The sequence below is a fragment of the Solea solea genome, chromosome 14 (assembly GCF_958295425.1).
Source record: "Solea solea chromosome 14, fSolSol10.1, whole genome shotgun sequence".
NCBI classification, from domain to species: Eukaryota; Metazoa; Chordata; class Actinopteri; order Pleuronectiformes; family Soleidae; genus Solea; species Solea solea.
In genome coordinates this window covers 7,628,822-7,655,771 of record NC_081147.1, presented here as the reverse complement: position 1 = coordinate 7,655,771, position 26,950 = coordinate 7,628,822, and the positions used below count along the sequence as shown (strand labels likewise).

The window sequence follows — 26,950 nt, the reverse complement described above, 5'->3', positions numbered from 1 at the left end:
TCAAAAACTGAATATCCAATAGGTTTGGTGAGAAGCTTAGTCGGCTGTGTTTTACACCCCCCATGTAACTCCATGTTTGGTCTGTCCTCAGACTGCCGCACGTGTGTGGAAGTGGAGCAGCTCTGCGTCGCATGTTGTTCAACTATACGCAATGAATTTACACCAGTAAACTACAGAAGTCACTATAATTGTCCAAAATGTTGTTTGGAAAAGATGTGCCATGGCGGCGACTGGAGGGCATGTCGTTCGGCATGTACTCCGCCGAAGAGATACGGTGAGAGTTCACTTATTAGCTTTTGGCTCAATGCTAAACACGAGTTCAAAACAATCCTGGTAGCATGTTATCGTGTTATTGTGTCACTGCTTATAATACCTATTTAATATGTCGAAATATGTATTAATATTGCTCTATAACAACATAATAACATGTGCAATAAAACCTTAAAGACATGTGCAATAAAACCCTGGGCAATACGGGGTAACTGTAGGTGTGTGTGTACCTATGTGTGTGTATGTATATGTATGTGCATATATGTATGTATGTATATATATATATATATATATATATGTGTATGTATATGTATATATATATGTATATGTGTTGTTTGTATGTATGTATGTATACATACATACATATATAGCATGGGTCATTTACGTTTGTATTTTTATACTTTTTTAGATTTTTATTTTTATTTTATCTTTATTTTTAGCTTATTTTATTCTATTCTATATTTTATGGTGTTTGGTACCTGGGGTGTTTCTCTTTCCAGTCTCCTGTAAAGTGTGACTCTAAGCTTAACAGTGCTGTGTGTTGATGTTGGAGCTGTTAATTTCCCCGAGGGAACCTCCCAAAGGGATCAATAAAGTCGTCTGTCTGTCTGTCTGTCTGTCTCTAAATCCATCCACTTCAGGATGTTTGGAAGTAGGGAATGTTATTTAGGTTATGTATCCTATTCATATCAGCTCTGACACTGGGGTTCACTTGTCTTCAGACCTTCAGGATTGTAAACACTATAAAAGCGGTATTGAATCACACTATGCAGTGGTATACAGATGAGGGTCCTGCAGAGAATTCAGTTTCAACTGGGAAAGCAGCTTCTAAGAGTCATGTTTCTGTCCCACCTGTTGTCCAGAAAGCTGAGTGTGAAAACGATCACCAACTTCAGGTTCCTCGATGGAGTTGGGAATGTGGCCCCAAACAGTCTGTACGATCTGGCTCTAGGACCAGCAGACAACAAAGAGGTCTGTCTCCGTCTGTACCAAAATCACAACATAGATTCTGTATGTTTTACAATACAGATGTGGCACATCTGTCACATCTTGTACATCAGCTTCTGACCTGTGGTTTTACCTTTTGTTGTTTACTTTACTGAGTTGGTGTTTTGTAGGAACACAAAGCCAAAGATTTTCATTTATTTTCTTTGGTATAGTGGAGCAAAGTAAAACAGAAAATAACATTTAAGAAGCTGAAAAATTGAAGACCAAATTTTTAAGCCCTCAAATGTTTAAATTAGTTACTTAATTATTTAAATAAAGAGTTGGCCATTAATTGAGTAGTTGATCAATTATAGATTAATAATCGATTCATTGTTGCAACTTTAGTGTTGGAGCAGAATGTTTTGAGTCAGAAAGTTTCAGCATTTTACCTAAATCGATTTTTATATGTGTTTTGTGTGTCATTTAATTGTTTTCTCCAGGTGTGTTCAACCTGCTGTCAGGGTTTCAACGAATGTCCAGGTCATCTGGGGCATGTGGAGCTACCTTTACCTGTGTACAACCCACTGTTCTTTGATGTAAGCATGTCCACAAAGACACTATACATGTGTTTAGGCTTGTCTATTACTTGACCAAACTCTGGGGTCAATATAGATTCTTTTTTTTTACAGTGTTATAACAATGATGGGTTTATCATAATAATTTGGATCATTAATGAGATCATAATCATTTATTGGTATCTGGGCCAAACATTTTGTTTACCTCATATTGTGCTACGTCCTAGCTAATGTTCAAATGTTCAAACCTTTTTGGAAACCATTATCTGTTAATCTTGTTCTAAGAACATTTCCTCTTTTCTGGAACACTCCTTTATCAGAAACTCTACCTGTTGATTCGGGGTTCCTGTCTGTCGTGTCACACATTAACATGCCCCAGAGCTGCCATCCACCTGCTGCTGAACCAGCTGAAGTTGTTGGATCATGGAGCCATGCAGGAGGTCTATCAGATAGAACAAGTTCTCAACCAGGTGTGTTTCTCTTCACTATGGAAACTCACTTTAGCAGCACTTTATAGTAACACATTCAGTAAAAAGTAACACATTCAGTAAAAAGTAACACATTCAGTAAAAAAAACAAAACAAAAAAGTAACTAATATGTATTAAAATATAAAGAATCCATCTACAAGAGCAAACTGGGTCTTGTGAGCATTTGTAAAATAGGTTCACACATTCATTTGTGGTGAATATGTAAGTAGTTGTCATTTTCTGTTTGGTTTAAACAATGCTTCTCTGTTGACTAATGTTATTCAATTTGGTTTATGCATTTGTGTAAATTGTTGTTTCAGTACCTGGAGGTGACTCCCAAAGCCTCTGGAGATGAGATTGAGCAGGTTCTAAGGGAGTTTACAGACTCAGTACTTGGAGTGAATGCTGAAAGGTCAAACGTCACAAATCCAGTGAGTTAACACTCACTCTCTAACACATGTTGGCACACTCGCATTCAAATTGGAACACAAACAAAATAACTTTTTCACATACATTTGTTTCCTTTTAATATGTGAAATTATCATTTAAAAACTGCATTTTGTATTTATCTGTGTATCTTTGTCTAATATTAAATTTTGTTTGAGGATTTGAAACCTTTAAATGTGAGAAATATGCAAAAAAGGAGGAAATCAGAAAATCAGTGCCGTCAAAATACTTTTGACGGCACTATATATATACACCTAAAACACGTTTTAATAATATTCGAAATATGCAAACAATTGTATAACACCAGACCATGTGTAAATTTGTGTTTTTGTGTTTCAGATTAAACACCTTGTTGAAAAGAAGGGCAGTCTGATAAATGACTTTTGGAGGATCCAAATGACATCTAGGAAATGTCCATTATGCAGGTAACTTGATATTGCTTGGTTACTGGAGAAATCATTCAAAGCACAAAAGCTGCTCAGTTTCCAACAGTGTCACTACATTACCCTTCCTCGCAAGGTCATCAGTCACTATTCATCTTCACCTCATTGGCTGCCAGCCTTTTTCAGAGCAGTGGCTGAATTGACGTCTATAGCAGTCAATGGCAGCCATTGAGTTAAAGTCATACCAAGAGGCTAAATCTTTAGAGAGGACAGCAGTAATGTGTATTTTCTGTCTGCTAAAACAAATTCCTAAGTATTTACTTCCCGCTGTAATTGTGTTTTCTCTGTGTGTTTGTTTGTGTGTGCAGGAGCGGCAGAATTACAGTGCGTCGTGAGCACAACAGTAAGCTGATAGTCACAATGCCATCAGGCGCACAGACCACTGAGGACACAGAGGGTGAGTAATAGCTTTTGTATTGTTTACTTCTTTGGTTCATTGTCCATCATATGATTAACTGCTGAGTGATGGACACATCTATGGGAACGGTCCTGTGTGTGGTGCCCATTTTACATCCGGTGCACCATCTGCCCATACATGTGTATATAGTACACGCAACAAATAGGTCTTAATTGTTTTTCCAATTTACTTTATTAATTCATTTTTCCCTCTCATGTTCATTTACAAGTTTCACAAAACTACACACCATTAATTAACAAAAGAAAGGAGCAGGAAGAAGACAGCTTTTATACCTGCTCCTTTCTTAATAATAACATAAATGCATAAACGTAAAACATACAAACATTTGTCACATCAAAGTAAACATTCCATATTGAACTCAATAAATCATCTAACAATATTTATTATGTTATTATTGTTTATCCAGGACATTCATACTATTTTTTCTGTTCACTATTTTTAAAGTAATATTTGAGCAGAAATTGAAATCAGGGCTGCAACTATTTTCATAATCAATGAATTAGTCAATTATTTTCTTGATTATTAATAATAGTAATAATAATAATTGATTAATAATCGAATAATCGTTGCAGACCTATATTAAACTGATTATCAAAACACTTGATGGTTAATTTAGAAATGGAAATTTGCTTTAAATGGTTCATGCAAATGAAATAAAGGTTCCTCCTGTGAGCTTCTTCGTTTGGCCTATTGTCTGCAGACTTACAGGTAAAAGTTTATTTTTGGCTTAAAACATGATTTTATTTTTGGTCTAATCTTTATCACGGTTCATGTCTTTGTGCATCAGATCTTCTGGCTGGAAAGAGAGTGTATCTGACTGCTAGTACTGCTCGAGAACACATCAATAAACTGTGGGAAACAGAAGGTAGGTCATCAGAATGACTGTTCTCGATACATCCCACTACTTTGTAACAGTGCCGGATTACATCACATCATCAGAGCGTCCTCATCTAATGAGAAGCAAACTCAACTCTCTTCCTCCTCTTTTATTTCCAGGTTTCTTCTTGAAGTGTCTGTTCTCAGGGGTGGAAGAGGCCACTCCATCAGAGGCGTCAAAGGAAGTAGAGAAGGGTTTCTGCCCTGACCTCTTCTTCCTGGAGTTGCTTGTGGTCCCACCATGCAGGTACAGTGTTAGATTTAAAACCAAATTCAGGTCAGATGGAGTCAGATCTGGTCTTACTAAGGTTGTGTGATTACACTGCCTTATTTTATCCTTGTCCGCTACCTGTCAGATATCGTCCAATCAATCGAATTGGTGACCAGATGTTTACCAACGGTCAGACCGTCAACATGCAGGCGGTCATGAAGGACTGTGGGGTCATCAGGAAACTTCTGGCTCTTATAGCTGGGGAGAAATATCCTCAAGAAGAAGTGGTAAGACAAACAGTCAATATCATCTTACTCTTTACTCATAGACGCCATGTTGAATCTCTGGCAAAAACATGTTCCGTCTGCTTGAGTGATGATGAGTCACGTTCTTGAAGTTGCTTCCCATTTCATAGGGATGGATTTTAATCACGCAGTTGCAAGGGTAAAGGGCGTAAGGCTAGGGGAAGGTTTAGGGGTAAAATGAGAGTGGAGTTCACACGATGACCTGTAATTTACATTAGGGTTTTATAAAGATCCTTGTTAAGTGTTGTTTTTTTCTATGGTGCAGTGCAGGAGATGGTGATCTGATCTTGTGTCCTCATGGTTTTCAGGCTCCTGAACCGAATGATCAGTCATTTCTGTTGGCGATCCCCGGGCAGACGCTGACAGATAAACTCTACAACATCTGGATCCGACTACAGACCCACGTCAACATCGTTTTCGACAGTGACATGGACAAAATGATGACTGAGAAATACCCTGGAATCAGACAGGTATAACATTAGACACAGAAGTTAGACTATGGTGCTGTACACATTTAACCAGTGCAGCACCAATGTCAGCACCATTACAGTACTGTTACTTAACTCTCTCTTCTGGTAGTGGCACAATGTTGTGTATAAAATAACGGATAATTGTGTTGTTCCAACTGCCTCAAATCTGCAACTAATCCACACAGTGATCTGTGAAATAACAATCAACTTAATAATTACAACAATAATCTACTTCCCATATAGCCTACATCATGGATTAACAACTACACAGCATAGATTTTGTTTTTCAGCATTTAATCTAAATAAAGTAAAGTCCATTGTGTACAATTTGACAGAAATTAAATAAAAAAATAATAATTACTTCATTATTAAAAGTGTATAAACATCTGATTGTATGAATTGTTGTCTATCATTACCCCAGATGAGCCTTTTATTGAGTTTTGATACTAACAGAAAGCCGCATAGGTTCTCCAACACTCTTCGAAGGGAAAAGTGAGGTGAGGGATATTTAGCTGCAACATGCAACTTTACCAATAAATGTTGCTAAATCTTGCATAGTGTACCTGAGCTTAAACCTCAGCCAAGGCTGCTTGTTGTCCCATAGTGTCAACACAGTCCTAAACCTGTATTAGTTTGGTGATTGGGCCATAACCTTAACATCTGTCTGTCTTTTACTTTTAATTGCTGCTCACAGACAACGCGACCAAAAACATAACCTCCATGGCAGAGGGAATAAAATCTCTCATTATGAACTTTTTTATAATTGTTGATGGATTAACAAATCAAAGCTGCATCATTGTTTGCTCTTTCTCAGATCTTGGAAAAGAAGGACGGATTGTTTAGGAAACACATGATGGGCAAACGAGTGGACTACGCTGCACGATCTGTCATCTGTCCGGACATGTACATAGGAACCAACGAGATCGGAATACCCATGGTACAGTTAGAGATGTTGAGTCTTATATTGTTTATTTTATAGAGAGTAAATCTAATACGTTCATCATCACATTGTGTTAGACTCAAGAGGAAAGAGGAAAATTAGCTTTTAAAGATGGCAGCCTTGTCAAATTCAGTGCTTCCCCCTCAGTGGACGCCACTGGCCAAAATGGCTGCCACAGTGAAGGTGTAGTTCATGGGCTCCACAGTGCTTCAACATGGCTGCTGGGGATAAATATGTACTACACACAAACATTACCTGACACAGCAAGGGGAAACAAGGAATGTGTTAATTTTTCCAGTCACATACTGGTGAAAATTTCTGAACAGAATATCAGAAGAAGAGGAACGTAATATCCTGTATGATCCATAAACCATTAAGCTGAACTTTTTTTTTTGCCTATTCCTCTACAGTTTCAGAGTACAGATTTTTATGACATGTAAACATCCATCCATCTACATTCTACCTGCTTCCTCCTCGCTGTTGTAAAAAAACAAAACGTGGCAAACACGAGCCGTAGAGCCATGCCCATAACGGTCAGCATCTGTTTTGCATGCTTCTTAGTTTTTCAATTCTCACCATTCAAAAAAAGTCGGTACGATGTTGTGACCCCTCGTTCGGTCAGTCGCTTCCTCCAACAACGGTTTTCTCTGCTGCTTTTTCGCCGGCTCTGCCATGAAAAATCCAAAATGACACTATAGAGTTTTTGAAAGCACTGGTTATGGCTATGATGGCAGCAGGTTTGTTGTTTAACAAAAAGATGAAAAGACTGAGTGGTATTCAGCCATGCCTGGGGTGGGGGGGCAGTGTTGTTCTGGAGTCAAACTGAACATGTTTATGTCTTTGTGCAGGTATTTGCCACCAAGCTAACGTACCCTCAGCCCGTCACTCCATGGAACGTGAAGGAGCTTCGTCAGGCTGTCCTCAATGGGCCCAATGTCCACCCCGGTGCTTCCATGGTGATCAATGAGGACGGCAAGAAAACCATCTTATCAGCCTCTAATCTTGCTCAGAGAGAAGCAGTTGCCAAGCAACTGTTGACGCCCTGTCCTGGTCCACACAAGATACCAGTGAAGATAGTGAGTTTGCTCTCAAACATAAACCCTGGTGCACTGTTACATGTCATTTTTTTAGTTTACACTTTTTGGCTTACACTGTGTAGCATGCGACTCACTCGCACTGTTTTGTGTGTTTACAGGTGAATCGTCATATAAAGAATGGAGATGTTTTGTTACTAAACAGACAACCAACTCTGCACAGGCCTTCCATACAAGCCCACAATGCCCGCATCCTGCCAGGAGAGAAGGTAACATCCAGTCGGTCCATGCTCATTTGTTTTTACTGCAATTTATTACAAAGGCAGCGTGAAATAAAATCTGTTTGATGGACTTCATCTGCTCTTTCTTTTTTATTTTTTCTCTAACAAATTTGATTTTATCTCCACTTGATGTTGCAGGTTTTAAGGCTTCACTATGCCAACTGCAAGGCTTACAATGCTGACTTTGATGGAGACGAGATGAACGCTCACTTCCCTCAGAATGAGCTGGGCAGAGCAGAAGCTTACACTCTAGTCAGCACTGATCAGCAGTACCTCGTCCCCAAGGTGGGTGTTTACACAATGCAGATGCCCAACTGTCACATGACTCCCACCATTCTAGAATGGTGTGCATATGCTCAGTCTGTCTTTGGCTTAAGTCCCCTAACACAAAACAAACGGAACTTTAAATAACAGTGTCCTGGCCTCTGAGAACCAGTCGTAGTGGAAAACTCATTTGACTGAGCTGCAGAACTGGTCACTTGTAAAGATCTTTTCTTCCCTCTGTCATTAGGCTTCACAATAAATGGTGAATGGTCTGTATTTAAGTAGCACATTTCTAGTCTTGATGACCACTCACTGTTTCCTATCGCACGTCTTTCATACCCATTCATATAGCGCCGGTATAGCTTAATTGTCATGCCCAATTGAACCCACAACAAGTTGAAAAACGACTCCCTCAACCACTGAGTTACAGTAAATTTTGATATTCAAATAACTTCAGTATGTAGTCCTAGATTGGAAATACATAACAGTTGACCATGTGACAGTCATATGATATTATAATCTACTTACATGTACACATTTTGCATTTGCCGTAGTAACATTAGTGATGATAATAGCATTTTGTTATTATGCTGCATATCCGTGGACAGCCACACTCTTTTGCCTAATGAGTGTGTGCAATTATGCTGTTGTGTGTCATAAGATCATGAAAAAAATGAATATCTTCCTCAGACATTGTTTAGAGTGAACTTCGGTCACCCGAGTGGAATAAAAATTTAATTCTGGTAAAACCTCTATTTGTACTGTTGCGCATTGTTGTTCTTTCACATATACTGATGAGAAAGCTCTCTCTCTCTCTCTCTCTCTCTCTCTCCCTCTCCCTCTCCCTCTCTCTCTCTCTCTCTGTATCTCTCTGTATCTCTCTGTATCTCTCTGTCTCTGTCTCTAGGATGGTAAACCTTTAGCAGGTCTGATCCAGGACCATATGGTGTCAGGAACAAGAATGACAATACGAGGCTGTTTCTTCACTCGGGACCAATACACTGAGTTGGTATACCGAGGACTGACTGACAAGCCAGGCAGAGTGAAACTGCTGCCACCGGCCATACTCAGACCTCAGCAGCTGTGGACGGGCAAGCAGGTGAACAAAGACATGACTCTTTCAGATTTGTTTCATAACTGTGGAACTTTAAAGCAGTGGCTCTCAAGGATTTTCTGCATGGTCCCTTGATTTAAAAAAAAGTTTGGGGGCATTAATATACTTATTCATTTTCTTGTATGAACTCTGCAGGTGGTGTCTACTCTCCTGCTGAATGTCATCCCAGAGAAAGCTGTTCCTCTCAACCTGGTCGGTAAATCAAAAATCCCCAGCAAGGCGTGGATCCAAGTCCCACCACGCTCCGCTCCAGGATACAAACCTGACACCATGTGTGACTCACAGGTACATAAAGATTTCACCTTCTAAACGTGCTCGCAAACTCAGAATCAATGCACATTTACTTGGCTTTTGTATGTAATACTGAAACGTGAAGAATTAAAGTAAAATGTATCAAGTTAATCGATTTATTAATCAGATAAAATGGGAAAAAAAACACTTTCTCTAAAAACAGCATCACGTTATACACCGTTATTTAGCTAATTATCGTCCAATGTATCTACCTTTTTCTGCAAATTTATGTCTGATTTCAGGCCAATTTAAAAACAAACTTAATGGACAGAAATGCCCTCTGTTTTCTTCAGTTTTGTTGCCATGTGAGATCAGCTGTGCACATTTTGCACCTAATGCTGTTCTTTGAAGGCAGTAATTTAAAGTACTCCCATACGTTTGACGTCTTGGGTCGTACATTTTTCTCTCTGTTGATGTTATTCTCTGCTGTGTCCGCCTTTTTCAAACGCTTCTTCCAGAATCACGTCACGTGAGCTACACAGGGCATGGCATTGGTTCTCTTCTCTTCTTTTACTGCGGTCGGCATCCAGCTTAATGGCACTTACTGCCACAGCTTTGGTTGGCTTTCTGCCCCACATTAGGGGGTAGGAACTGTACGTGTAATAATGTACACCCAACTAATAGATTATTAAATTAGTTCCCAACTATTTGAATAATCGATTGTAACCGGTTTTAATCGATTGTTGCATGATTGTTTAATCTTTGTTGCAGCCCTAGTATCAACTATGCATCAATCAGGGTAAGCAAGATGTGTAAGTAGTTGGGAACAAAGTCCAAAGTGAGACATTATTTGAAGTGGTTTTAATTTTTGAAGCTTTCGTTTGTCATTCTCTTCCAGGTGGTGATTCGTCAGGGGGAGCTGCTGGTTGGGGTTCTGGACAAAGCTCACTATGGCTCCTCAGCCTATGGTCTGGTCCACTGCTGCTATGAGCTGTACGGAGGAGGTACCAGCGGCAAGCTGCTCAGCTGCCTGGCTCGACTCTTCACTGCATACCTGCAGCTGTACAGAGGTTTTACTTTGGGTAAGATGAATAAAAACACACATAAATCCTCACAAACCACTTTCACACCAGTACAGCTCCAACATAACAAAATTATGAACTGGCCGGCACTTCCACACAAAATAAATGTATTTGTTTCCAGTGTCAAGTTTACTTATGCTTATGTTGTGCATTGAGCACTGCAGTGTTTCCTCTAGGACTTTTTTCAGCAGCGGTAGCAGGCTTTCTGGGGACTTAACAAATGACACGTGACTGCAGATTTTACTTTTACAACCTATTTATTGAATGGCTTAAAATGGCTCTTTAAAGGCTGAATGTAGGCGTGCGCACACATACACACACACACACACACACACATCCACCATAATCAACATCCTCCCCGTATTGTTTCTATAGTATTATATCTGTGCCACGTGCACTTGTGTGAAACTGCTTATGATCTGTTCCTATAAAACAATCCTAGGCTACACAACTCTTAACGATCAGAGACACAGCCGATAAGCTGCGGGCGTCTCCCGTGTGCAGCAGCGCTCGCTACTTTGTAGCCTAACTGTAAATGTCCTCACATCAAGCCATTGGTGATGTAGGGTGGTGATGTGCTATGTGCAGTTTATTGAGGATAAAGCATGAGAATTGTGTTGATGTTTTTTTGTCTTTTTTTGTCTCCAGGTGTGGAGGACATTCTGGTGAAACCAGGAGCTAATAAGCGGAGGAGAAAGATCATTAAAGGGTCACTTAATATTGGCGCCAAAGTGAGTTTTATCACCAACATGTTGAGTCTCATATTGTTTATTTTATAGAGAGTAAATCTAAATCGTTCATCATCACATTGTGTTAGACTCAAGAGGAAAGAGGAAAATTAGCTTTTAAAGATGGCAGCCTTGTCAAATTCAGTGCTTCCCCCTCAGTGGACGCCACTGGCCAAAATGGCTGCCACAGTGAAGGTGTAGTTCATGGGCTCCACAGTGCTTCAACATGGCTGCTGGGGATAAATATGTACTACACACAAACATTACCTGACACAGCATTATACTAGAATGGATTGTTGGTGTCTTCATTTATAAGCTAGAGACTGACCTGTGAAAATGAGTAGTTTTGATGTTTCAACAGAGCTGATCAGTGTCGTTACATACAAACAGAAATATTAGACAATTATCTGAGGGTTATTTTGGACATGACATGAATATTATAGTCTACAGAGCAATGTTGCACTATTAAATGTGTTGTGCCTAAATATGCTATTAGAAATCATAAAATCTCTATATTACCACTGTGATTTATTTTAGGTTTGCTTTATTTTAGTTGAAAACAGTGAATTCTCTTTGTGTCTTTTTCAGGCCCTCCAGGCAGCTTTCAACCTGCCCTCCAATGTGGATCAAACTGAGGCTCAGAGTCGCTGGCAGGACGCTCACCTCGACCCAGATCAGAGAGATTTCATCATGGCTGACCACAAATTCAAAGAAGTGGCCAACCAAGTGAACAACGACATCAACAAGGTAACCTAGCAACAGAAGTAGCAAAGAGTATCATGGTGTTGCTGACCACATACTCTGCCAGGGGATTTTTGTCACGTGTGATTTCCTCTCACTTCCGGTCAACCAGTACTGTGTGTTTGTAGGTGTGTATGCCAATTGGACTCCACACGTCTTTCCCAGACAACAACCTTCAGCTGATGGTCCAATCAGGAGCCAAAGGATCTACTGTTAACACCATGCAGGTATAAAACCCCACCTCCTCCACCACCACTGCCATGTTTACCACATCTGAATTTCTGTATTTTTCATAACTTCAGGCCCTTCACTGTTGTCTCTTTGTCTGTCAGATATCGTGTCTGCTTGGTCAGATTGAGTTGGAAGGCCGCAGGCCTCCATTGATGCCATCTGGCAAATTCTTGCCATGTTTCCAACCATATGACCCTGCTCCGGGTGCTGGAGGCTTTGTCTCTGGAAGATTCCTCACTGGCATCAAACCACAGGTACATGCAGGGGGTTCTGAGTGTGTTTGTGCAGAGTACAGGACTTACAGCTCTTCCTACACATTATGATACATTTCTTTACTTCTCTGTGTGTGTGACTTGCTTGTGTTCAGGAGTTTTTCTTCCACTGCATGGCTGGCAGAGAAGGACTGGTCGACACGGCCGTGAAAACCTCCAGATCCGGATACCTGCAGAGGTAACTACACTGCTTCATTGACAATAGGCTGCAAACTAGAACGTGGTCCTGTGAGTGCTCCCCTTTTACTCTGTTCCCCTGTCAACTCCTTCTCCTCTGCAGATGTATTATAAAGCATCTGGAGGGTTTGGTAGTGCAATACGATTTGACGGTGAGGGACAGTGATGGGTCTGTGGTCCAGTTCCTGTACGGTGAAGATGGGCTAGAAATCCCCAAGACTCCGTTCCTGCAGCAGCAACAGTTCCCCTTCATAGAAGACAACTACGAGGTAAAACACAAACACAGTGTTGTTGTGAAGATGCTATAAATCATGAAGTTTAGATTAGTAATGCTGATGGGATTTTGACCTGTATGATAATGACTTAAATATCTTACAGTGTACACAGTTTACTCTTCAATGTCACATACAGATATTCTTTTTTTATATATACATAATTCAGTATCGATATTTGTCACGATATGAATCCAATCAATATTTCTGACAGGCTGGGTGATATAGCGAGGCTATAGCCCGATATATGAGATACTGTATATCAGGATATAATGCTGCACACGGGTTGTTTTTCTCGGCACATGAAAACCTTTTTTTGAGATGTTTACAGACAAAACAGACTGATATTTCAAAAATGTACATTCAATTTCTTCTGTCAATAAATCAATTACACACATTTCTATCACCATTTCTCTGTAATGTCTCATCAAAGCTATGACTGTAATGAATTAAATTCCCCAGCAGATGTCGATATTAAGCTATAGCTCCATAATAAATACAGTATAAGACCACCAGCTGGACAATTTACCACTCCTGTTCAACAGAATTGAATGCATAGTGCAGACAAAGACATGACACTCAATAAACTAATGGAAAATCTCCAGTCCAAGTCCAGATGGAGTCTGAGCTATGTTGTTATGACTAGCAGATGAGGTGTTTATTTCAACAACATACTGTCCTTCAACTGAAGTGCGAGGTTCTTCTTGTTTTCTTGTTTTTCCCTCTTTGATGCTCCACACTCATGGTGTCTCTTGCACATCATCTCTTCACCTGCAGCCCCTGACTGGTGATTGGTCAGATGTTGATTGTTGTGTGGTGTCAGATTACAGCTCTTGTTGCTCTCTTGCTTTGACTGACTTTGTGCCCTTCTCGCGTCTCATATTGCGCAAACGGTACAATTATTCAAATGATCAATTGATAATTAAAGTAATTATAAACGGCTCCAGACAAACAAATGTCAAAACAAACATTCAGTATCTGACTAACCACATGCAGAATTCACAGTGGGCTTTCCACATGTTGCTATCCTACTCCTCTCTATGGTTAGACATTAAATCAGGTAGTGTGCAGGCAGTGTCAAAAGTGGTGACTGACTCTCACTAATGACTAATCGGTGACCGCTGACAGTACAGAGGGCACTGTTTAAAAACCACTGATCTCAAAACAGGCCAAACGGTAGAGTAGCACCTAGCACTGTTGTCTTAAAGGTGACATAGACCGGAAGCTCCAATTAACGCTGCGTTTTTGTGTGTATCTGCGTCATTACCTCGTTTATGAAACCCTAAAGTTTCAGAACAAACAGTTCAGCCACTACTGAGAAAATAGTGTTGTATTGTTTTCCTGGGCTCTGCGAAGCGGATCGACACTTCCTTAATTTGATGTCGTCATCAGAAATCCTCACCACTGTAGCGCCTCCCGGTGCGGGCACTAGTCCGGGCACATCCGGTTGCGTACATTCAACCGCAGAAGAAGAAGAAGAACTAGTCTCGTTGTAGCTGCTGAGATGCAGAGCATCCACCGTGCCAGAGGGGGAGCTGTGTATCTGAGCGCTGGCCTATCTATTACATCACTTCCAGGTACCTGGCCAATCACAGGACAGTAGGAAAGCTCTTGTTGGCTGGCCAATCACAGCAACTGTTTGGTCTGAAACAGCGCGGCTGACGAGAGCGTCAGCGAGGAGATATTTTGATCGGCTCGTTTGCAGCGATTAGGAGGTTTTTAATCATGAAAACAAGTTAATATATGTAAGTAGACCTCCATAACTAACATATATGTGTGATACAAGCATTCTATGTCGCCTTTAAAGCAAACAGAAATGGGTTCCTGCAGACCTGAATTTGCATGTTCTCTCTCGGTTCTCTGGTTTCCTCCCACAGTGCAAAAACATGCCACGGTTAATTAAGCACTCGCAGTGAATGTGAGAAGTGAATGGTTGCTTGTCTATGTATGTTTGCCCTGCGATGGACTGGTCACCAGTCCAGGCAGGTGTTCCCCCTGCGTCAACTGGGATTGGCTCCAGTTCCCTGTGACCTTCATGTGGAGGATAAAGTGTGAATGATCTTTATCTCTTATCTCATAACTGCTTTGATCTCAAAGCAGTTATGAGATAAAGTCTTTTCTGTGGATTTATATTCATATTAAAGTGACGTGTCATAATGATAATGTCATCAGTTGCATGTTAACAGGTGAGTTTTATCACCAGCTTGTTGAGTCTCATATTGTTTATTTTATAGAGAGTAAATCTAATACGTTCATCATCACATGGTGTTAGACTCCTCCACAGGAACATTAACTTTTAAAGATGGCAGCCTTGTCAAATTCAGTGCTTCCTCCTCAGTGGACGCCACTGGCCAAAATGGCTGCCACAGTGAAGGTGTAGTTCATGGGCCCCACAGTGCAACATGGCTGCTGGGGATAAATATGTACTACACACAAACAAAGCCCTGTAATATTTTATTTAATGATATCAAATATTAATTGTATTTACTTCCTTTTCCTCCCAAATAATTCAGTTGAATTCAAAATGTATAACAGACTCACAAGAGGGATTAAAATAATTGCAGATTAAAATAAGTCAATGATACAATACACATACACGTTACCTCACCAGTGTTTTTGTAACCTGGATAAGTAATGAATGGTGTTCTTCCTCAGGGCTGGTTAAAGCCTTTATGATGCCGTTTTCATACTCATCCAGGTGACACGTGAATATCTCAATAGGATGTCTGTCTGTGCATTTCACTGTCGCATTTATTCGTCCACACTCATGTCTCTCCTGACCAGCACAGTTTTTTTTAATGCTGATTTAAAAAAAAAAAAAAAACTAAAAAAACCCTCAGGTTTAATCATTGTTAACGCTCAGTCTTCTTTTAGCAGTGTTTTAGCAGTGTTCTTAAGTGTTTGGATTCCTACACAACAGGGGGAAGATATTGTGAAATCATTGATTTCCTCTTTTTGTCAGGTCATCCAGAGGTCCCAGGACCTGGACAATGTTTTGCCACGTTTGGATCCACTGGCTGCGAGTCAACACTTTGCAGCCATCCAACGCTGGAAAGCAAAGAGAGAGGTGGCCTGTCCACGCAGAGGTACAAAAAGAATCATTACAGTGATGTTGCTCGGTTTTCAATGTAATATGCATTAATATAAGGTCCAAATTTTTTTTTTTTTTGGCTGATCTCTTTTTTTTTATTAATATTGATAATTGTGTATGGTCTTACTTTTGACATCAGCATGTGTAGTACATGTATAATCAAACATGTATATTGGCGATATAAAGAGAGGCAGTAATGGGCATGCGCCAACTGCCTTCATCAGTCAGTGTGTGTGGCACAGCTCATCGCTGCCTCACTTCACCGTTCTCCTGTGTATTTCAACAGGAAATGTGTAAATTCAGCGCTTTGACCATAGAAATGTTGAAATCATACAGAAAAATAATTTATAGAAAAGTCAAGTGAAAATTGATTTTCTTTTATCATTATTAGTATTTTACTTGTCATGATGAGGCCGTGCCTCCCCTGACCGCACGTCACTGGTTATGAGCTATGAACAATTTCAAATCTGACAACTTTAATATTTGCAAAATAAAATATGCAAACATAGAACATTATACATTGTAAGGTAAATAGCACCAAAATAAATACATTCAAATAAAAATTAATAGCAAATTAAGTACTTTGTGGCACACTCAGAATAGAACATAATAACAGAAATAGCACAAAAATAAATAAGATAAACCATATGTTTTGCATTATGAGAAAAATAAAGAGTCTGTGGTGCATTAAGAGTTCAAAAATCAGAATCAGAAACCAGTTATTTAAGTGAGTAATTCGTTTTATAAAACGACACTGGCATCACGTTAATCGCGGCAGCAGTTTCACTGTGGTGTAGCACAGCACAGAGGCTCCTGCATAATGATTAAGATTTCCAAATGGATATTTGCATGTATTGGAAAGTTTATAGATATTGTTTAACGTTGGTTATGATGTAGGCTCTGTTGCAATTGGGCAGCACAATTACTTTATGTTCACTGTAGCAGAGACTGGGAGGGGGGACAACAAACGGGCTGGATACAGTATGTGTCCGATTGACGCAACGAAGTTGAGGTTAATGGGTCTTTTCTGAATTATTGGGCTGACATCGCTGCATTAGATGTAGCTTTGGTAAATAAAATCTATTTTTTACTATTATCTCACCTAAATTGCTGCCAACACCTTCACTGTTCATCCTTGAGCAGAAGTGAAGTGACGTAATACAAACTGAAATACTGTTGGACAGAAAATTAAAAGCTGATAAAAAGTATTTTGTGTCGAAGATTTGAAGAGAGAAAAAGGATGAACATAAATTATTAGTCATTTTATTATCTGCCATTTTATTATCTCCACCATTTTATTATATGAACTTTTATTTATTGGGATTCGGTTCCTCTTCCAATAACTTCTTCCTCCGATGTCACATGTGTTCCACTGGTATCTGAAAGGAAGTTGTGAGCTTTCAGTTGTGGCTCATGCTGACAGCAAGTAAATCAAGTTGAAATATGGGAACAACAAAATAATAATTTTTAATTGAGTAGTGGGTGATTGGATCAGGAGAATTCACCGTGGTTAAAAATGTGAATGTTCTGGTCCTACTCAGAAAATGAAGATTTTAGGACATTAGCACACTAAGGGAAATGAAAACTTACTGCAGGCTGAACATGAGTGTGGTGCACCTGCTGAAAGTGCAGTGCAGCAACAAGGTCAGTAATGTGGAACTAAAGACCACACAGTTGGTCATTTATTGGGACTCTGCTCGCCTCGGCACGGCACGGTTTGAGTAGCGTTTCCACTAGCCTAGTACTATTTTTAGTACCTGCTCAGACGAGGTTCCTAGCGTGCTTAAAGTTAGGTACTATGCGATGATTGGTCAGTGTAAAAACTGTACACTTTAGTGGCGGTGATTCACTGAACATCATATGTTGGGTGCACATTTAAACACAGGATCCAGGCAGCTTTCCAAGTTCCAATATTTTATTTCCAAGTAAACGGTAGTTGGTGATGAGGGGTAATGGTGGATGCTTTTGTATCAATAATGCATCCACTCTTACTTTCCTCTCTTTAGCAAAGGATTAAACTCAGGAATAGCCAGTGTCCCTTTGTTCTCGTGGATTGTTTGGCGGGAAAATACGGGGGTCAAAGGGCGGAAGGGGGGGGTTATATAGAAAAATAAAACTACTTAATAATCCTAACAACATGGGTTAATCTCCAACAACTACCAGGGAAACCTCGATATTAAACAGGAGTCTTTTAAAGTGGAGTGGTGTATTTAGGGACAGCGCCGCTGATCGTGAGCCACAGACCGCGAGCCACAGACCGCTGCAGTCTGTGGAGTAAGAGGCTGTACTCCGGAGACGTGTGGACAGAAATCAAGCCGAACAGCGCTGAACTGTCGATAAATTAACTACTTAACAATCCTAAAAATGTGGGTTAATCTCCAACAACTACAGAAGTGTGGTGTAAAGTCACTGTGTGTGTGTGTGTGTCCACCCACATTAAGTAGGTACTTTTTTGTAATGGAGATGCAACCTAATCGAGCCGGTGGAAATGCGCCGTAAGTCTCAGGTTTTTCAGCACACTGCAAATCAATAGCATCAATGCAGGAAAAGGAGCTCTCCAAAATGAAATGATATCCACTCCAGGGTAGTTTTGAAAAACAGCAATGCCTCAAACGATATTGGTACCATCAAAATCTAGAATAGTTGCATCCCTGCAAAATAATTTAAATTGCAATACGACCAAGTGCAATGTCCAAATTGAAAGAGGCTGTAATTATTTACAGCCTCTATAAAGATCAAATGTATGTACAGTATGTAGTGCTATAAGAATTCAATCTCAATCCAAAATCTTTGGGGCCAAATCTTTATGATTTTTATACATTTTTTCATGAAAAATATAGATAAGATTATAACATATCATTCAACCCTTCTCACACATGAACTTTGTTTTTATTAGCTTCTGCCATGTAATGTATTTATCTTTGTCAGGAGCGTTCCTGTTGTATTCTCAGAAGAAGTTGTCCAAACTAAAAGAGGCCGAACAAGTGGCAGGGCCAGATGTCTGCGGCAGAGCTGCTGCTGTCCTGCAGGTATTTATACACAGCAAAGAGAAACAGATTTGAAGGTACAGCATGACCTGCAGTGAAACTGGACTCTGTACTCTACTCTCTCTACAGCTGGCTCAGCAGTGGAACTCCCTGGATGATTATAGCAGATCAAAATACAGCAGAAAGACCTTGCGCTGTCCCGAGCCCTCGCTGGGCTTGCTCAGACCAGACGTCTGCTTTGGGTCAGTGTCTGAGAACTTCCACAAAATCACAGAGAAATATCTGCAGAGCAGAAGCACGACGAGTCAAGATAAAGTCGACATCCACAGGTACTGAATGTGAGAGTTGTCAGACTAAACACTCATTCATTCATTGTCTACCGCTTTATCGTCCACACGAGGGTCACGGGGCCCGCTGGAGCCGATCCCAGCTGACACAGGGTTAAAGACGGGGTACAGTCTGGACTGGTCGCCAGTCAATCACAGGGAAAACACACAGATGAATGAATGGATTAATGAATGAGATGAACAACCATTCATTCTCACATTGACACCCAGTGTCCAGTTAACCTTTGCATGTTTTTGGACTGTGGGATTTTTCTGAAATTCTCTCAATTCACTCAGTTCTCTTCATGTTCACGTCTGAAAACGACTATATAATATGTCACATTACAGTTAATGTGTGTACTGTAGTTTGTTTCTTGTCCTGAGAGATGACATTGTCTCGTCCTGTTTTCTCACTTGTCTTGCATCGTCCACCTGTCTCTCTCTGTGTCGTCAGCCTGCGCCGGCTGTTGCACTACAAATGGCAGCGTTCACTGTGTGACCCGGGGGAAGCGGTGGGTCTGCTGGCTGCTCAGTCCATAGGTGAGCCCTCCACCCAGATGACCCTCAACACCTTCCACTTTGCTGGCAGAGGAGAGATGAACGTGACTTTGGGAATACCTCGGTAAAATACCTCCTCTCCTGCTCTCTATTTATTCACTGTTTTATGTGTAAACTGTGTTTGCACAATTTTGGACAACGTGGTTTTTTTCTTATACAGATGGTAAAATGATTCATCCATTCATCTGTCCATTACTTTGTTTGAAACTCATTAATTGTTGCTTTCAGATTAAAACAATGCACACAATATTTAAGGAAAACCTTTCTTTAAACTTTAGCATTCAAGTAAAAATTCAAAGACTTATAATTACAGTGTTGAAACATTGAACTGTGGGATTAAAATCCAGATCCTCTGCTGTAACGGTAAATTGTGCAGCAAACAAGCAATAGCAAATAATGAAACAATTCAAAGACTTGGGAGTTTCCTGACACAGTCCAATGATCTGGAATCTGGAATCTTGTTCCTCACTCTGTCTTTACACTGCAGGCTGAGAGAAATCCTGATGGTGGCCAGCTCCAACATCAAGACTCCCATGATGAGCGTTCCAGTCCTGAACAACAAGAAAGCCTTAAAGAGAGCAAAGACTCTGCGTAAGAAGCTCACCAGGGTGTGTCTGGCTGAGGTAAACAAAAAAAGAAGCTTCTCATCTCCCGTGTCTCTTTAAATGTAAACATGAAGTGTGTTTGGAGATTTAGTAACCTCCTCTGTCTGATTTTGAAGATGTCCTCCCCTGTGTTTTTGGAGGTGTGAGAGATAACAACTCTATGTCTGAGCAGGTCCTGCAGAAAGTGGATGTGCTGGAGTCACTGCGGGTAGAAGGACACCAAAGGCAGCGGTCATTCAAGGTCACGTTCCACTTCCTGCCTCCTGATCGCTACTGTGACGATAAATTGCTTTCGCCCCATCAGATCCTGCACTACATGGAAATAAGGTGTGTGTTTGTGCGTGTGCGCCCATTTCTGTTGCTTCTTTACCTCTTCTGAGGTAAGATTAAGATTTTTAGTCCTTGTGGAGACCAAAACCAGGTCTTAATGAGGCAGAAAATCATTTCTGGGGCTATGTTTAAGATTAAAAGTGGTTGGTTATGGTTTTGATGAGATTAAGTTCAGGCATGAGCTGGTCAATGCAGAGTCCTTGGAATAGACTTGGCTTGTGTGTCTGTCTGTGTGTCGTTCCTCTCCCACCATGATAATCTTCTCTTCTGTCCTCTCCAGATTTTTCCGTCTCCTTCTTGAGGCAATCAAGAAGCGCAGTGCAAAGCTTGCCTCCATCGCCGTGGAGACAAGAAAGGCGACGCCTAGAGACAACGATAATGATGGAATGGCAAACACAGCAGGGGTCTGTTTTTTTATTCACTACTCCCTAGAGCTATTTGTAGGATTCACTTTTATAATCCTGAGCTTTTCCGTTAATCCTCAAACCAAACAAATCTCATGTAACCTCCATGTCGTCATCCATCAGTTAGATGACGGGGAAGAAGAAGAGGAGAGGGAGATTGTTGATGACCAGGGGGACGAAGGAGATGCTGACGCTTCAGACGCCAAGAGAAAAGGCAAACAGGAAGAGGAGGTATGAAGAGACAGACACATGTGGTGGAATGACTTTGGCTGTTCCTGAGTTTTATTTTAGTCAAATGTCAAAGTATGACTTTATTCTGTTTGATCTATAGTATATAATTTTTTGTGAATGAAAATAAGGATTTATATTTGCAATTTGGCTAAGACAAAAAGGAAGAAACATTGAACACAACAGTGAATGAATTTGCTCACATATAATGGAAAGAGGTCAGTTTAGACAAACTAAAGACAAAATAAGATATAGTACAGGTGGGTGCTGCTAAACAGTATAGTGTAATGGAGATTTCCCTACAATGTCACTTGTGGTCTGTTAACATTTGTCTCCAGTGTGAAATAGTCCTGGCATAGGTTGGGCAGGGAGGGATTATTTGTTGATTGTAAGGACAACTTCGAAACAGGACAATCTTCTGAAAGAGGCAGGTCCTTGAATTGAGACAGAGCTACTGTCTCATAGCTCATCTACACAGGAAGTTTATTTGAATAGAGAATAATAAGTGCCTAATATCAGCGGTACTTGCATCACTGCCTGGCCTCAGACCGCACGTTATGATATAGTACAGCACAATAAGCAGCCCTGTGATTATGACTATATTAGACTGTGATCATGAGGGATGTGATACAGTCAGTATCTGTGCGGTTTCCACCATTATATTAGAATGACTGTCTTTATTTTTCTCCACAGGTGGACTATGAGAGTGAGGAGGAGGACGATGGAGAAGAAGAGGACGCGGAAGATAAAACCAAACCGATGGAGGATGAATGTGAGGAGGAAACGCGGGACAGGTCGGTGCTGCCAGAGTCTGAGGAAAAGAAGAAGAAGAAGAAGAAAGAGACAAAGAAAGGTGGAGGAGAAGAGTCCATGATTCAGATGAGAGTCAACACTGTTCTGCAGACGCACCCAGCGATAGAAAGATACTGCTACGATCACGAGCATGAACTCTGGTGTGAGGTGCGTTCACATCTGTTACCTCAGTTTTTTACATGACTAAACTAAAATCAACAATGCTTTATCTTAAAAATAAATATTGTCAGTGTAGTTGGTGTTTTAAAATTGATTTGGTTATTAATAGCCACATGTCAGCCATTGAAAAGACAAAACTATTTATACAAAGCAGTGGTGGTTGCTGGTCTTTGATACAGAGGAAGCACATTTCAAGTGCTATTTATTTATGCCCCCTCATTTTAGAGGAAGCAGCGCTTCCCTTGCTGTCTTAGAGCAATCGCCTGTGGTACAAAGGCAGAATAAACGGCTAAATAAAGTCCTCTCTTATTATTGGCTTTAAGCTGCTTGTTGTTTGGAAAGCACATTTAAAGCTGCTGTCAGTGATTCCCCTCCTTCCTCCCCATGTCACCTCATCAACACGTTGGGTGAGAGAGTGTGACATTTTTAATGTAAAACAGCCTAACAATCATGAACAGAGAGGGCCGCACCTCTGGTTCCTGATAGGATAAAGTGTTTGGGGTTTCCTCGATATACTCACCCCTCCAATGTTACAGTGAGTCGGACCACAGCACGGTGTTAGGCTGATGCTTCCAGTGGTGCTCACTGAAGAGCAGGCCTGTAGCCTTCTGGTTTGCAGATGTTAAGCATGCTGCAGATAGAATCAGCTATTATCTGGAGAACCTGATCATGCCGGCTTTCAGTGAGACCTCTAGACCTCTACACATACTGTAAACTTATTTATGGAGGCAGCAGTGGACCGGTGTGTTCTGATGTTACATGGATGGCAGTGAATATATTATTAAGATTCTGTAGACTTAAGCAGGTGAAGATTTTATTCAGTGAGCCTTTTGTTAAGTCCCTGCTGACAGCCATGTTGTTAGTGTTCTGTGTCTCGGGTTATTTATAAGTGTCATGCTCATGAGTCAGTGTGGTTGTGCCAGTGTCAACCACATTTCAGAAACGTTACTTCTGACTGTGTAGGTTTTCTATTGGATCTCCAACAAAACCCAACAATGTAATGACTTTATGTTTGGATATATGGACACTGGACAATATGCTGTATGTGTATTTTACACAATGTTGCCTAAAAAGACAGTTTTGTAAGGCCTTTGTTTAACTGTCTGTCAATCTTTCAATATTTCCCTTCACTCTTTCACCCATTCTCTCATCTTCCTCTTTGTTTGCAGGTGGACCTGGTCTTACCGGTCAGCAAGGTGCACTTTGACCTGACCTCAGTCCTTACAACAGTGGCCCAGAACGCTGTCATCATGGAGACAAAGGGCCTGACTCGCTGTCTGCTGAGTGAGGTTACGACAAAGACGGGAGAAAAAGAGACTGTTCTCAACACAGAGGGCATCAACATGCACGAGATGTTCAAGTACAGTGACGTACGTAAGCAGTGGTAATAAAAGAAGAAAGTGGAGAAAGTGGCATATAACAGACATTACACTCCCTCTAATTGCATTTTGATTTGTCAAAATGTTCATTTGAAAGGTTGCTTATTTAAGAGGAGGTCACATTGTTTTGTTCTTTAATGAGTCCTTTTTTTGAATTTGAATTTTTCATGGCAATTTTTGTTACAAATGTGTTTAAATGTGTCCACAATATTTTAAATTTAATAATAATGAATTCAATTCAAGGTGATGTTGGCAAATATATGCCATATATGTTACGTTTATAAGTCACATCAACACTGTAATTGAGTGTTTAAGGCTTTATTGTCAGATATCTGACAGATTTATTGACCTTGGTCTGACTCATCTGTAGAGTGGACTTTTAGAATTGCAAAGCAGAGATTACTGATGGTTTTGGTAACATAAACATTGAAATACCTGCTTACAGTGACTGGTTATATTTGAAAATTACAATAATGTACATTGTATATGTAATTTTTTGTGATGATCTCTTTCTTTCTTCAGATTTTGGACATTAACAGACTGTACTCTAATGAGGTCCATGCCATGGCTAACACCTATGGCATTGAGGTTGGTCTGAAGGTCATAGAGAAGGAGATCAAAGATGTCTTTGCTGTCTATGGTATGTCAACACGATATATCTATATCTGTATTAAAGCTCAGTCAACGTGGTTTTGAGAGCCTCTCCTCATTTGATTGGTATCTGTGTGTCTCTAATCCACAGGTATCGAGGTGGACCCCAGACATCTGTCTCTGGTGGCGGACTACATGTGTTTTGAAGGTGTATATAAACCGTTAAACCGACACGCCATCAGGTCCAACTCCTCTCCTCTCCAGCAGATGACCTTTGAGACCAGTTACAAGTTCCTCAAACAGGCCACCATGCTGGGTGAGATAACGTTGACAATATTATGAAATAGAAGAGAATCAGAGATGGACAGAGAGAGTGACCTTGTAGGCAGGTGAGGATCTTAAACTGTGAGAGTAAGCGAGCACACAGCAAATATTATTCCATGGCGGACCAGTCTAGATAATTGATGTGGATAATTAATGGGAAGCACTAAGTGATGACACTACAATTAAAGTCTCAGGTATCCTCTGGGCCTTGATAACAAAGGTGCTGTTGTGAAGTCAGCTCTCCATGTATTTTGCTTTGTTTGTTTTAGGTTTGGAAAGAGAGGGCAAACTTCAGTACAGTGCATTTGGATTACAGCAGAGCTTCAGAGTTTGGAGCCTTTTGAATTCATGCCACATGTAGATATGCTGCTGCTTCCACACCCTTAATTCAAATACACACTGGCATTTTCGATAACAGCCTGTTTGTACTGTGTGTTCTAGGGATTCTCAGTCACATTGTGGGGTCTTCTCTTCTTTATGGAGAGAAAAATCAAGTTCCCATAATGTATATTATTACATCTTAAGGTGAAGACATGTTAGGATAAAGTGAGGGTTAGGCTTAGGCCAGTAGTAGTTAGGGTAAGAGTAAGTCTCCAGGAAATCAATGTCCTCTGAATTCATGGAAACCAGACTACATGTATAATCTTTGAAGACATTTTGACCTTGTGGGGACATTTTGTCTGGTCCCCACAACTTTAAAAGGCTATTTTGGGGTTAAGACCTGATTTTAGGGTTCAGATTACAGTCACAGTTGGGAGGCTCGTCATGAAAAATATGAAATCTAATAATGATAACATAACATACATTAGTCCACCTCTCTGTACAATAAATTAGTTTTAGTTCAATTAGTTTTAGCTGCTGTTCTTGTTGCGCTCTCTCACTCTCTTTCACCGCTGCTGCTAATTTAACATGCTTTCTAACCCAAATATGTACCTTACCTATGTGTGTGTGTGTAAAGAATGCTGATAAGTTATGAAACATAACAAGTAGTCAATGTGCATGCTGCCAATTGAATAGAATAGTGTACAAGCTACCTTTTTGGGTTCATATATTTGTGAATCTGACTCTGAATGAGTCACTTCCTTAACAGCCATGAACCTCATCACACGGCACTGCTCCACATGTCACATGTCGGCTGAAATTGTTGGTTTGTTCATAACTGTAAATTAGATGTAGATCTAAGCATATTTAGAGACTTAAGTTACATATTTTATACTTGGCCACTGTTCTTAAAGTTCTTCATAAGTGTGAGGTACACTTCGGCAGTATAGCTTTATGAAAGGATCTTTGCTTCTAGTTGAGAGTTTTAGTTTGATAATCAAAAAATGTGTCTCAGGAATGTGGCCACATGCTGCCTCCATCTATATTTGTTTTAAGAAAATTCTGCAGACACTGTCTTTGTAAGCTAGTCTCAAGTCGTGATTTCTATTTCCCCCTCCCTTTCTCAGGGTCTCATGATCAGCTGGTGTCACCGTCGGCTTGCCTGGTGGTAGGGAAGGTCGTCCGAGGAGGAACTGGACTGTTTGAACTGAAACAACCGCTGCAGTAGGAGAACAGAGCACTGTTTACTTCAACTCTCTGACAAAGAAACTTTTTTTTAATCAAAGTTCCTATTGACCATTGTGAATAACAGATTTCTCATCATGCCCTTTGTTCTGTAATGTTTGTGGGGTGATGGAAAGTTCCAAATGAGTTGCTTTGAAGATTAATGGAAGCCACCCACAGTCAAACCAGTTGACTTATTTTCTAGAAATAAATGAAATTGCTGTATGGATCTGTAAAAAGATGCTTCGAGGGACTTTTCAGCACAAAAACTCAACCCAGCGTACAGTGGTGTCATTCCTTCAAATTATAAAATGTTTTTTTCTTCTACTGTATTTAATAATAAAGTGTATATATACAATTATATTTTAATGTGTGGTGGTGTTCCCTGTTCCCCCCTTTCCCTGTATAGTCTGTCAATAGTTTACAGTTTGAAAAATGTTAACAGTGCAGTTATTTATATTTTGACTGATACAAGATCCAAACATCTCTAACAATAACAAAACATATGGAACAAGACAATGAACAACACAACATTTAAGGTATAAATGATTGTTATTAAAAGGAAAATGAAAGTAAATTATAAAGTATGATGTATAGAATAACAAATGGAAAAAAACATCTGTTCAGTAGTGGGTGGGCAATGTGAGCTAAAACTTGTATCACAATATTCCATCATGACCTCGCATTAAATATAATTCTATTTCACAGAATTTGTGAAAAGTGAAAGTGCTTGTCTTGGTATGGAACGATCACAATAAAAACATATGAAGCGCATGAAGGGTAAAGTTTATCAAAGTCACTGCTTATTTGGATTAAAATAGTAACAACATCTT

At 40.1% G+C, this 26,950-nt stretch overlaps 1 protein-coding gene and 3 non-coding genes across 4 annotated transcripts; all 4 read left to right on the top strand.

Annotated features, from left to right (window-relative positions):
• The first annotated feature begins 13 nt into the window (after positions 1 to 13).
• On the top strand, positions 14 to 26,480 carry polr1a (RNA polymerase I subunit A). Its single transcript, XM_058649770.1, has 37 exons — positions 14 to 274; positions 1,134 to 1,242; positions 1,698 to 1,793; positions 2,093 to 2,242; positions 2,561 to 2,671; positions 3,027 to 3,112; positions 3,439 to 3,527; positions 4,336 to 4,413; positions 4,545 to 4,671; positions 4,781 to 4,922; positions 5,249 to 5,410; positions 6,225 to 6,347; positions 7,199 to 7,426; positions 7,546 to 7,653; positions 7,804 to 7,950; positions 8,837 to 9,028; positions 9,179 to 9,328; positions 10,173 to 10,356; positions 11,005 to 11,087; positions 11,673 to 11,831; positions 11,954 to 12,052; positions 12,158 to 12,310; positions 12,424 to 12,506; positions 12,609 to 12,774; positions 15,740 to 15,863; positions 18,797 to 18,897; positions 18,985 to 19,184; positions 19,636 to 19,803; positions 20,227 to 20,362; positions 20,517 to 20,671; positions 20,955 to 21,078; positions 21,202 to 21,309; positions 22,000 to 22,266; positions 23,448 to 23,648; positions 24,180 to 24,297; positions 24,400 to 24,564; positions 26,021 to 26,480. The coding sequence occupies exons 1-37, from the start codon at positions 198 to 200 to the stop codon at positions 26,119 to 26,121; spliced, it is 5,070 nt and encodes a 1,689-aa protein (XP_058505753.1). The 5' UTR covers positions 14 to 197; the 3' UTR covers positions 26,122 to 26,480.
• LOC131473128 (small nucleolar RNA SNORA5) lies at positions 6,464 to 6,600 on the top strand. The gene has a single exon (XR_009242168.1). It is a non-coding gene; the product is annotated as a small nucleolar RNA SNORA5 (small nucleolar RNA).
• On the top strand, positions 11,210 to 11,346 carry LOC131473135 (small nucleolar RNA SNORA5). The gene has a single exon (XR_009242173.1). It is a non-coding gene; the product is annotated as a small nucleolar RNA SNORA5 (small nucleolar RNA).
• On the top strand, positions 15,082 to 15,215 carry LOC131473134 (small nucleolar RNA SNORA5). Its single transcript, XR_009242172.1, has one exon. It is a non-coding gene; the product is annotated as a small nucleolar RNA SNORA5 (small nucleolar RNA).
• Positions 26,481 to 26,950: the final 470 nt, after the last annotated feature.

What these genes read in the sequence shown, in the direction of transcription:
- polr1a (XM_058649770.1), top strand. Translation starts at nt 198, where the DNA reads ATGTTGTTTGGAAAAGATGTGCCATGGCGGCGACTGGAGGGCATGTCG. An exon ending in AGCAGTACCTCGTCCCCAAG is followed by an intron (nt 7,951 to 8,836) that starts GTGGGTGTTTAC and finishes CTCTGTCTCTAG; the next exon opens with GATGGTAAACCTTTAGCAGG. An exon ending in GTACAGAGGTTTTACTTTGG is followed by an intron (nt 10,357 to 11,004) that starts GTAAGATGAATA and finishes TTTTGTCTCCAG; the next exon opens with GTGTGGAGGACATTCTGGTG.